At 48.7% G+C, this 12,770-nt stretch overlaps 1 protein-coding gene across 1 annotated transcript in view; it reads right to left on the minus strand.

Moving 5' to 3' along the window:
• Positions 1–6,820, minus strand: part of LOC143962557 (voltage-gated potassium channel KCNC1-like) — a 58,409-nt gene extending 51,589 nt beyond the window's left edge. The window contains exons 1-2 of the mRNA XM_077471822.1: positions 6,689–6,820; positions 6,553–6,600 (exon numbers count right to left, since the gene is read on the minus strand). Of these exons, the coding sequence (XP_077327948.1) occupies positions 6,553–6,600; positions 6,689–6,820 (180 nt within the window). The remainder of the gene's footprint in view (positions 1–6,552; positions 6,601–6,688) is intronic.
• Between the last annotated feature and the right edge of the window lie 5,950 nt (positions 6,821–12,770).

Consider the following 12,770-nt stretch of genomic DNA (forward strand, 5'->3'; position numbering starts at 1 on the left):
CTTTGTAGCTTATAAAAGAGATTTCTCACTTCCTGTTGTGTGTCTGGAACAGGAAGTTAATATAAATCTCACCAGCAGGACACAGACCATTCTCTGTTGCTAGACCCTGTCTGTACTTGGAATCCTTTATGCTCCTTTATCACTGAGCACAACTCTCCTGAGACAGCCCTTACCCAGAAAATGATGGTGATTGGTCAGATCAGCATTGCTCACATTTAAAACACCCGTCCATACACACCACCATTTTGCCAGATAGTGGATGCTACCTTGTGTGCCCTTGTTGGGTACAATAAAGCTTTCCTTCTGGAGTGGATGGAAAGGTGTAATATTAATCTTGTACAGGTGAATGGTCTGAGAGAACATCTGGTGGCCCTCCCATAGACTGGGTTGGAGAGGCTCCTTCACTTGGGACGGAAATATTTATCAACCATAATCCTCAAGAGATCTATGAAGATAAATGAATTCTACTTTTTCAGATTGCTGGAACATTGTATGAGCTTTCCCTTTATAGAATGTTGTAGACTGTTCCTGGACAGTTTGGGATTCCTGGTTAATCAAAGCATTGTCTAGGTATGAATTCCCAGTCACCTATTGTTTTTGTCTGTTGGCGAACTCTTGGAGGTTCCCACATGATGGGATTAGCTTTGTGTCAACTCTACCTCGTTATCTAACCATTGTGTGATGTATTGGGTAATATTTGGTTTTGTTGATCATGTGATGACTGACCTATTTTTCAAGTGTTTAAAAACCTGTATTTCTGTTCAATACAGAGTTTGCATCTAAGCTACCCTCTAGTGTGCTAGGATAGGTTTTGTTAGTGTAGGAAAATTGTCAGGCTTGACTGTCAGCCAAGCCTGTGTGGTTTTGTTAATCTAGGTCAGGGTGGGCGACTCAGGAAGGGCTGGATGACTCACGGGCAGCATCTCTGAGACCTCCCCCTACTTCTGGAACTTGCTGGAAATTTCCAGAAGAATAGGAGTGTAGGTAAGGAGGAGCTATCTGGAAGATTCTGAGGGGCCCTGACCAACCCCCAAACAGATGGGTTGGCAGGATGCAAGCCCCCCTCAAATAAGCTAAGTCAGCCCAGCTATGGCTGTGGAGTTCGGGTGAAAGCTGGAGATGGAGAGTTAGGCTGTCAGTGGCCCTTGAGTGTAACCCTCCTAGTCTGGGGGGGGGGGGGGGTGTAACCCTTTTCACAACACACAGAGGATTCTTGACCAGTGGCAAGGGAGCAAAGTGAAGGATAGAAGGAGAACACTGCCAGGCAAATCTGCAGGGAGGAAGACAGACATTCCAAGAGGACTGGAATGGATGCAGAGTCAGTCTGGGAGGATTGTGGAAGCTTAGCCGGGGGGTGGGAGAGGGGGGAAGCTCCAGCCAGGTGGGTTGGCATTGCCTGAGGAGGTGGCATGAGATCAGTAGCTACAGAGAGACAGCTGGGCACTGAGTCTTTGCTACACAACCAAGGGGCCCGTGGTCCCTGCATGGTGCTTTTGCTATTAATCTGACTGATACTTTTGTCAGATCATCCAACAGTGTGCCAACTGGTCCTGGGATTTGTAGTTCTGCAATAAAGAGTTGTGTAGGAGGCAGAGGTGAAGTGTACATATGGACTGTAAATAGTTGTGTTCCTGAAAATTCCCTTTTTGCTGAAAAATCAAGTGGGCATTCCATAATAACCCAATCCCTATCTAATTTATTTTCTCAATAAAATATAAAACTAAGCACTGTTTTTTGACTGCAGGGTGCTGTGAAGATGCGGTGGGGGATCACTTGCGGCTCTCCTTAGGGGGTGCGCTAAACTAGTGTCGCCTAGTCTTGGGTGCTCAGCTATAACACCCGGTTTCTGGATCCAGACTGGAGGAAGCTATAAACTGACAGAGGTACCCAAGCTGGGTGCTGGATGGTTCTGTCACAGCCCCCGGCTCAGACTTCCTTCCTCAGCCATTTGAACAGATCCAGGCCGACCCGTCACATTTCCTGTTTTTTGGTCTTGATATGATACGAAGTACTAAGTAACAGACAACACGGTGTCAGGACTATGCAATTCTCAAGAAAGGGTATACAGCGTAGGCTGCCAGCACCACGCAACATACAACACGCAGTATAGAGTGAGGCTGCCAGCACCACGCAACATACAACACGCAGTATAGAGTGAGGCTGCCAGCACCACGCAACATACAACACGCAGTATAGAGTGAGGCTGCCAGCACCACGCAACATACAACACGCAGTATAGAGTGAGGCTGCCAGCACCACGCAACATACAACACGCAGTATAGAGTGAGGCTGCCAGCACCACGCAACATACAACACGCAGTATAGAGTGAGGCTGCCAGCACCATGCAACATACAACACGCAGTATAGAGTGAGGCTGCCAGCACCACGCAACATACAACACGCAGTATAGAGTGAGGCTGCCAGCACCACGCAACATACAACACGCAGTATAGAGTGAGGCTGCCAGCACCACGCAACATACAACACGCAGTATAGAGTGAGGCTGCTGGCACCACACAAAGTACACTACATGGTATACAGTGTGACTGCCGGAAACACACAACGTACAACATACGGTACACAGTTTCTGACAAAATTGAGTCCGTCCCTTGGTTGGTCACATGTGTGTAAATATTTTCTTCTCTCTTTTCATGTGACAACACTGAAGAAATGACACTTGTCTACAATGTAAAGTAGTGAGTGTACAGCTTGTATAACAGTGTACATTTCCTGTCCCCTCAAAATAACTCAACACACAGCCATTAAAGCGGAAGTAAACCCATCCATAAAACTGTTACATTTCCGGCATGTGCCGGAAATGTAACACTCCCATTGGTTGTGCTCTCAACCACACTGTCAAACCATCCAATGGTGGTGTCTAAACTGACCACATGTGCAGCATCATGGCAGTTGTAGATTAAAGAGAGGCAAAGGTGGCAGCTTCCTTGGCTGAAAGGGGGTTTACTTACACTTTAACCACTTCAATACAGGGCACTTAAACACCTTCCTGCCCAGACCAATTTTGAGCTTTCAGCGCTGTCGCACTTTGAATGACAATTGCGCGGTCGTGCTACACTGTACCCAAATGAAATTTTTATCATTTTTTCCCCACAAATAGAGCTTTCTTTTGGTGGTATTTGATCACCTCTACGGTTTTTATTTTTTGTGCTACAAATAAAAAAATACCGAAAATTTTGAAAAAAAAAAATGTTTTTTTTTGTTTCAGTTTCAAAACTTTGTAAATAAGTAAGTTTTCTCCTTCACTGATGGGCACTGATGGGGCTACACTGATGGGCACTGATAAGGTGGCACTGATGGGCACCAATGTGGCACCAATGAAGTGGCACTGATAGGCGGCACTGATGGGCGACACGGACGGACACTGATAGGTGGCACAAATTGGCACTGATAGCTGGCACAGATGGGCGGCACGGATGGGCGGCACGGATGGGCATGGATAGGCGGCACAGGTGGGCATGGATAGGCGGCATAGGTGGGCATGGATAGGCGGCACAGGTGGGCATAGATAGGCGGCACAGGTGGGCATGGATAGGCGGCACAGGTGGGCACTCATAGGCGGCACAGGTGGGCACTCAGGCGGCACAGGTGGGCACTCATAGGCAGCATCAGTGTTACAGTAATGGATGCCAATCAGTGCCAAACAATAATGCATGCCAATCAGTGATGCCCATTGTGGCCACTGATTGGCATCCATTATGGGCACTGATTGGCACCCATTGTGCTGACTGGCACCCTGGTGGTCTAGGGAGGATTATGGATTTTTATTACCTTTTCCCTGGTGGTCTAGTGGCGTCCCTGGTGGTCCAGTGTGGGCATCCTCGGGGGGGCTGTGCTGATAATCGATCAGCACAGACCCCCCCTGTCAGAGGAGCAGCCGATCGGCTCTCCTCTACTCGCGTCTGACAGACGCGAGTGAGGGAAAGCCGATCACCGGCTCTTCCCATTTACACTGTGATCAGCCGTGATTGGACACGGCTGATCACATGGTAAAGAGTCTCCGTCGGAGACTCTTTACCGAGATCGTAGTTGCCGGGTGTCAGACTGACACCCCGCAACAACGATCGCCGCGATGCGCGCCCCCGGGGCGTGCAGCAGCTCATAATCCTAATCACGTCATATGACGTCCGGTTAGGATTATGAAACCACTTTGCCGCCGTCAATTTGTAATAGGGCGGGCGGCAAGTGGTTAATGTCTAAACCGCTGGCAACAAAAGTCAGTACACCCCTAAGTGAAAATGTCCAAATTGGGCCCAAAGTGTCAATACTTTTTGTGGCCACCATTATTTTCCAGCACTGCCTTCACCCTCATGGCATGGAGGTCACCAGAGCTTCACAGGTTGTCACTGGAGTCCTCTTCCCCTCCTCCATGATGACATCATGGAGCTGGTGGATGTTGGAGACCTTGTGCTCCTCCAACTTCTTTTTTTTTTTTTTTTAAAAGCCAGCAGCTACAAATACTGCAGCTGCTGACTTTTAAAATAATGACACTTACCTGTCCAGCGCGCCCGCGATGTCGGCACCCGAAGCCGATCGCTCGCTCGGCTGCCGGGTCCCGCCGCCATCTTGGGTATGGGAATCAGGAAATGGAGCCTTTCGGCTTTATTTGCCGGTTCCCTACTGCGCATGCGCGAGCCGCGCTGCGCAATGAGGACGGTCCCCGCTGCCTCTGGGATCTGTGTGTTTCCCAGCAGGCAGCGGGGCACTTGCGGGAAGGGGCGGGCACTTGCGGAAAGGGGCGTAAGTTACGCCCCTTTCCGCAGAGAGCTATCCCGGGAAGTGGGTGCAGTTACCTGGATTATCCAGGTAACTGCACCCCCCTCCCCCCCGAAAGGTGCCGATTGTGGCACCGGAGGGGGGGAGGGTTCCGATGAGCGGAAGGTCCACTTTAGGGTGGACCTCCGCTTTAAGGATGTCTCACAGATGTTCATGTAGCCAAGGGTTTGCTACTATCGTTAATGCAGTTGATGTTATTTCAAAATAGTTCGGCTCCCTCTAGTGTCTGTTGGGCTCTGTTAGGATTTTTTCCTTATTCCTGAGAAGGAAAGCAGCAAAGTATTGTGGGAGATGTAGTTTGGAGGAGGAGGTGACACTGTTAGTTGGATCAGCCCTGAACTACAATATAGACAATGCCAAGTGCGCAGCACTGCCTGCTGGGAGCAGGAATAAAAGGACGCAGCGCAGCCTGTTTTCAGCCTCTCTGGACAACATTCAACACCTGCCTTCAGGAGGTCCGTGTGTGACCAGGATTGAGAGACTGCGGCCTATACAGCAGAAAGCCAAATCGCCTGCCTCTGAGGGATTTTGGTGCAAAGCCTTGCCATCTTAGCAAGCAGACTGACCTGTGTTTCAGAGCAACTTGAAGCCCCTGCACTTCAATCCATCGGGAGTTGCAGAGCGGCACGGCGGCGCCATCTTCACCAGATGGAGACAACAGGAGGGGATTCCGGACAGAGCCTCATAGCCACTGGAGTCCATTGTGGTGAGAGGGGACCTGCCCATTCCAGTAGAGTGTACAATATTGCTGAGTGAGTTCTTTCTATGGACTGCTAGTGAGACTTGTAGTTCCACAGAGGTGAATCTACTTCTTCATAGGCATCATACAGCTGGACATTGGGGCATTGTCTTTTCCCCTGCGCTGGAAGGTCAGTACTGTATTGCACTCACACGTAAAGAGGAATCTACAAGTGGTTATATTTCTTCAGTTAAGCAGTCATCAGCATATCTTTTATTCTACAGTCATTTATTTTCCTTTTGTCTTTGTAGATTACAAATACTGCAATTTAAACATCAAGCTAGCTGAAGATATCCAGAGTTAAAAGAACTTTCATAATTTTCCTCTTTTACCAAGCATTGCTGCTCTACTTATAAGTTAAACTCTGAATTATAGCCTAGGGGGAGCCATTGAGTATATGTTAGACTTTACACTGTGTTATTGAATGTGAAGAATATTATACTGCATTTTGGTGTGTTGAGGCCTCAGTGGGAAGGTATTTAATATATGTTTCAAAGATATTGAGTACTTGATATTGAGTATCCCTCTGTACACCTGTTCACATATACTCCCAAAAGTGAATATAAGGTTATAAGTTTTGTAAATCTGAATTAAGTGATACCAATTGTCAATTACAACTTGTGTTTATTCATGCTGTTCATTGTGTTCCATTATTTACTTTAGTAAACTTTCTGAGTGGTTCAGTGGCATTGTGTGAGTTTTTCATTGCTAACACCATATTTCAGAATGGAACCCAGAAGTAAGAGAGGTTCTGCAGAGTCGGGGTAGCCAGTGGGGTATAGAGTCAATCAGCAGCCCTCATGGGGGCACTGCTACTGCCCATCTGGGTTACCCGAGCAGATCAGTTGATGCGTCCAGGGTGGAAGAAGTCATGGACCCAGCCACTGCTACTGAGTGGAGCCAGGAGTATGGCAGTCAGTTGGAACAAACTATGGTTCTGAGACTACCAGGAGTCCGGTGGTTTGATGGAGAGGTATGGAAGTTGATGAGAAAGGCTGTCCCAGAACAGGGGCCTTACCTTCTGGACCTGTAACATGACTTGGAGGAAGATTGTACCTATGTCCTTCTAGAATGGAAAGAGAGTGTTCTGGTGGAATTACAGATATAGGTTGTGAGTTTAGCCAAAGGCCTGGATGGCCATGTGATCCTAGTACAGTTGCAGGAGGAAACTGGTGAAGGGTCCCCTGGGTCACCACCGGGGAGCCCTGTTGCAGGCAGTCCAACTGCTGGTAGTCTACATGCAACCGGTCCAGTATCAGGAAGCCCAATGGCTGGGATGCCTCCATCCTTATTCTATCTAGACATGAGTCGCCTAGTTGACAGCCTGATACAGAGTCACAACAAGTCTGCCAATCAGGGATATCGTAAGTTACCAACCTTCTCAGGCCGTGTCCCCAGACCAGATGGAGAAGAATTTGATAACTGGATGGATCAGGCTATGCAAGCCCTAGAGGAGTGGAATGTGTCGGGAACAGTGGAAAGACAGCGCATCAGTGAGAGCCTCCACAGTCCAATGGGTGTCATGAGAAGCCTAAAGAGAGGCAAACCGGATTGTGAGGCCATGCACTATATTAAGGCTCTCTTCACAGTTTATGGCAGGGTAGAGAAGCTACCTGATTTGATGTACAAGTTTGAGCATACCCACCAGTGGAGAGGAGAGAGGTTTGAATATATTGCCTGGTTGGATCAAATCCTGCACCAGATTATTTTAAAGAAAGGTGTCGACCCCCAGGAGATGGACAAAGTTCGATTGGATCGAATCCTACAAGGAGCCAGGCCCAACTGTCCTATTGTGCTCAGATTGCTCTTGCAGGGTACCCGAGAGGCCCCCTCTTACCCCGAGCTGATGGGGTTAGTGAGAGAAGAGGAGGCTCTCCTGGATGAAAAGAGTCAGGAGGCTCGATTCGCAGTAAGGACACACCAGGAGAGTGAGAAGATAGTCGCCCAATCAGTCCAGGTGGATGCGGGCATGGTGGAGAGCGATGAAGAGTCTGAGTGGGGGAGCGCACCAAGATCTCTGTAGCACAATCCACCCCAAAAGTTGCACCAGTAAAGTCACCAAAAAGTGGAGCTCAAGTTCAGGAACAGGTACAGCAAGCTTTGCTAAATATGATGGAAGCCCAGGCCAAAGCTCAGGCTGACCGGGCGGGCATTCAAAAGTGCTACAAGTGTGGTGATCCAAGACACTTTAAAGCCCAGTGTCCCCAAAGGGAAGTGAATGCTGAACTGTTGGAGGAGTTGGTGAAGCTATTGCAGAAATTGCTGAAAGACCAGCCAGCAGAAAACTCCAGGGGGTCTCAGTGAGGGAGCCAACTGAGAACCCTGATGAGAAACAGAGCTCCAGGGAACGAAGGAAGAGAAGGGCCAGAACGAGGCCACAGAAGGAAAGAGTGGGCTTGATCACTCTGGTCATCCCCACAGTCAAGTAACCCGGTAAAAGGGTCAGGAAGCCAGACACAGAGGGTCAATGCTTTACCCTCATCTAGGGCCACAGTCAGGTCCTATCAGAACAACCCTAAGAAAGTTTGTCAGTCCGGCCAAAATAAAAAGCGGTCTGACAATACCACCCAGGGTCGCTTTTAGGCCCTCACAGAGTGCATTAAAGGAAAGGAATTGTAATATTAACCACACTCGGGATACTGCTGCCAGTTTCCCGGAAAAGTTTATTTCCCGATTGTGTCTGTGCAAATAGAAGGCGTCTATACCAAAGCCTTATTAGACACAGGGGCCCAGGTCATGCTACTATACCAGAATTTCTATGAAAAACACCTGAGCCATATTCTCCTATGCAAGCTGGAAGAATTGGAACTGATAGATGCCCATATGATGGCTACATCCCTATTCAGATATCCTTTGGGCCAGCAGCTGTCGGAAAAGAAGAGGCTTTCGACACCTTGGCTGTCGTGTGTCCCAGACCACCGGGGGCAGGGCGGATTTTCCTTACTAGTAGGAACCAATACTGACTTAGTGAGAAGACTGCTATCATCAGTACTGAACAAAGATGGATCCACCAAGAACAAAATTCACCCACAGTTACTGAAAGCTTGTCGGTGAGTGGCAAGAGAGAAGAAGGCCCCTAAAGGAGGAGTGGGCAGTTGTGGAAGTTGGAGACCAAAGAGAAGGTACTACAGCTGGGAGAAGTCGCTCATTTGAATGCCACCATCAAGTTGACCTGGGCACCTTTGTGGTACTGGAGACGGATGAGCAAGCCAGGGTGGCTGAACTAGAAATGGTCCCTGAGCTGGTTCCTACCCGAGACCTGTGCAGAACATGAAGGAAAGGGCCCATCTGCTTGAAGAATGTGACTGATCAGTCTATTACCTTGGAAGCCGGTATGCTGGTGGGGCAGGTGAGTGCCGCCACCCCTGTACTCCCCGAAGAAGCCAAGGATTTGAAGAATGGCCAGCAGTTACAGATAGAGTTTCAGTGATGTGCCGAAGTCTTGCCCCGTGCCTGGCAGAAAAGGATGAAGTCTCAACTGATGAGATGGGAGAAGCCGTTTTCCAAAGTCATTTTGATGTGAGATGTACAAGAAGTGCCCAACATAGAATTCAGCTTCAGAAAGACAAACCCTTCCAAGAGTGACCTGGAAGACTTAAGAGCGCAGCTGGCAGAGTTGAAAAGGTCAAGAGTCATTCAGGAATCTCGGAGTCCCTACGCATCCCCCATAGTGGTAGTAAGGAAGAAAAATGGGTCATTACGCATGTGTATCGACTACCGGACCCTGAATCGGTGCACCATCCTGGACCAGTACACCACACCCCGAATCGAGGATGCTTTGCAGTGTCTTACTTTGGCTAAGTGGTTTAGGGTGCTTGATTTGAAAAGCAGGTACTATCAGATTCCCATGCACCCAGAAGATTAGGAGAAGACAGCATTCATATGCCCCTTAGGATTCTAAGAGTTCAGTCAGATGCCTCAGGGCTTGTTGGGGGCTCCTGCAATCTTTCAGCGTTTGATGTAAATGACAGTAGGAGACATGAATCTCGTAGAAGTACTGCTGTATTTGGATGACATCATTATATTTGGGAAGACACTGGAAGAGCACGAAACTCAACCAGAAAAGGTATTCTCCTGCCTCTACGAAGGACTGAAGTTGTCACTGGAAAAATGCCAGTTCTACAGAATCTCTGTCACTTATTGGGGCCATGTTGTCTCTGCAGGAGAAGACGCCACAGATCCACAAAAGATGGAAGCTGTCAGCACCTGGCCCAGACCAAGAACTGTAACCAAGTTAAGATCTTTTCTGGGATTCTGCTCCTATTACTGATGATTTGTGGCCAACTTCACTAAGATTGCTCGACCCCTTAAAGAGGAAGGCCGGTTTTAAAAAAAAAAATTAAAAGTCAGCAGCTGCAGTAGCTGTAGCTGCTGACTTTTAATAAGCAGACTTAACTGTCCAGGGTGCCCGCGATGTCCGCTGCCCGAGGCTGACCCATCCCTCGGCTCTCGGGTCCCGGCGCCGCCATTTTGGCTAAGGGAAACAGGCAGTGGAGCCTTGCGGCTTCACTGCCCGTTTCCTACTGCGCATGCGTGAGTCACGCAGCGCTTTGTGAATGGGGCGCGCTGTGTTCTGGGACACACAGTTCCCAGAACACAGCACGACCCATTACCCAGAAGACGCGCTGCATGGAGGAGAGAAGATCTCCGCGGAGGAGGAAGAGGCAGATTAGGACGATGTGCCTAGCAACAGGCATTTCTGGTAAGTAAAAAAAAAAAAAAAACATTTTTTTTTCAGATTTTTTTCAAATTTTTTATGTATTTTTTTTTTTCAGGGTGGCCCTCCACTTTAATGAGCTGTTACAAGTGGTCACAGGAGAAGGGAAAGATGGAGTAGAACCCAAGAAGAGTGGTGCCCGCAAGAAAGGAGAGTCCATCCAAAGTCAGCGGACCGCTCTATGTGAAAAAGCGTTTTGGCAGCTATCTCACAGAGGCCCCGGTTTTGGCCTACGCTGACCCTGGCTTGCCTTATGAGTTACATGACGGCGCTAATAGAGAAGGATTGGGAGGAGTACTGTGTCAGGAACAAAATGGAGAATTGAGACCGGTGGCCTATGTGAGTAGAAGCCTTACCCCATTGGAGAAGAATTACCCCGTCCATAAATTGGAATTTTTGACACTCAAGTGGACCGTGGTGGGTAAGTTGAGAGACTATTTGTAAGGAGCTGAGTTAATTGTCAAGACTGACAACAATCCTTTAACCACTTGCGGACCAGCTGCCGCAGTTTTACTGTGGCGGGTCAGCTCCGCTGCGCAAAATCCTATTACTGTACGTGATCTTGCGAGATTTGGATAGCAGGCGCGTTCTGCCACCACACAATCTACACCATGCAAAGTAGAACATACAGTATACAGCGCAGCTGCTGGCACCATATAATATACAACATGCTTTATACAGCAAGGCTGCCGACACCACGCAACGTACAACACATGGTACAGAGTGTGGCTTCCAGCACCACGCAACGTATAACATACGGTATACAGTGTGGCTTCCGGCACCATGCAATGTACAGCACATGGTATACAGTGTGGCTTCCGACACCATGCAATGTACAGCACATGGTATACAGTGTGGCTTCCGACACCATGCAACGTATAACACACGGTATAGAGTGCGGCTGCCGGCACCATGCCATGTACAAAACACAGTATAGAGTGCAGCTGCCGACACCATGCAATGTACAAAACACAGTATAGAGTGCGGCTGCCGACACCATGCAATGTACAACACACGGTATAGAGTGCAGCTGCCGACACCATGCAATGTACAACACAAGGTATAGAGTGCAGCTGCCGACACCATGCAATGTACAACACGCGGTATAGAGAGCAGCTGACGGCACCATGCAATGTTCAATATGTGGTACAGAGCGTGACTTCCAGCACTATGCAATGTACAACACACACAGTAAAGGGTGAGGCTGCTGGGACCATGCAATGTACAACATACAGAATAGATTGCGCCTTCCGGCTACATGCAACTTATAACACACGGTATAGAGTTTGGCTGCCGGCACCATGCAATGTACAACACACAGTATAGAGTGCGGCTGCCAACACCATGCAATGTACAACACACGGTATAGAGTGCAGCTGCCGACACCATGCAATGTACAACACACGGTATAGAGTGCAGCTGCCGACACCATGCAATGTACAACACACGGTATAGAGTGCAGCTGCCGACACCATGCAATGTACAACACACGGTATAGAGAGCAGCTGACGGCACCATGCAATGTACAACACACGGTATAGAGAGCAGCTGACGGCACCATGCAATGTACAACACACGGTATAGAGAGCAGCTGACGGCACCATGCAATGTACAACACACGGTATAGAGTGCAGCTGCCGACACCATGCAATGTACAACACACGGTATAGAGAGCAGCTGACGGCACCATGCAATGTACAACACACGGTATAGAGAGCAGCTGACGACACCATGCAATGTACAACACACGGTATAGAGAGCAGCTGACGACACCATGTAATGTACAACACGCGGTATAGAGAGCAGCTGACGGCACCATGCAATGTTCAACACGCGGTACAGAGCGTGACTTCCGGCACTATGCAATGTACAACACACACAGTAAAGAGTGAGGCTGCTAGGACCATGCAATGTACAACATACAGAAAAGAGTGCGCCTTCCGGCTACATGCAATGTGCAACACACGGTATACAGTGCGGCTGCAGGCACCATGCAATGTAAAACACGCGGTATAGAGTGCGGTTGCACAAGTAGACCTGCCTGATCCTGGCTGTCTGCAGTTGCCAAGCACACACAGATTCCCCTACTGGTTAATGATCTGCCTGCAAGGTGCTGCAAGGGCCGGACTTTGTACAGATGGGCCTTTTACAGAACCCCTCGAGGTTCTGGGATTTGGACGTGAACGATGTTTACAGATCATAGGACAACCACCCATCACCTGTATGTATAAAGAGTTCATACCGCTAGAGAAGGGCATCTGATGAGATATCGGTTACAAAGATCTGACAGAGGGCACTTCACTTCATTCTAACCAAAACAGTATCTTGAACTGCCGAGGCTGGGGAGCATTGGGAATTGCTTGAAGCCACCGTCCCCTTATCCAATCAGAAGAAACCAAAGATCAATTGTCACTACTTAGACCTGAACAATTAGGCACAAACACACCCAAAGGCATGCTGCCCTGAACCTGCGCAAATGCAGCAAAGGAAAGCTGAACGCTCATTTAGAGACATATGTA

The sequence above is a fragment of the Lithobates pipiens genome, unplaced genomic scaffold, assembly GCF_037356315.1.
Source record: "Lithobates pipiens isolate NorthernLeopardFrog02 unplaced genomic scaffold, aLitPip1_a1.2 Scaffold_8, whole genome shotgun sequence".
NCBI lineage: Eukaryota > Metazoa > Chordata > Amphibia > Anura > Ranidae > Lithobates > Lithobates pipiens.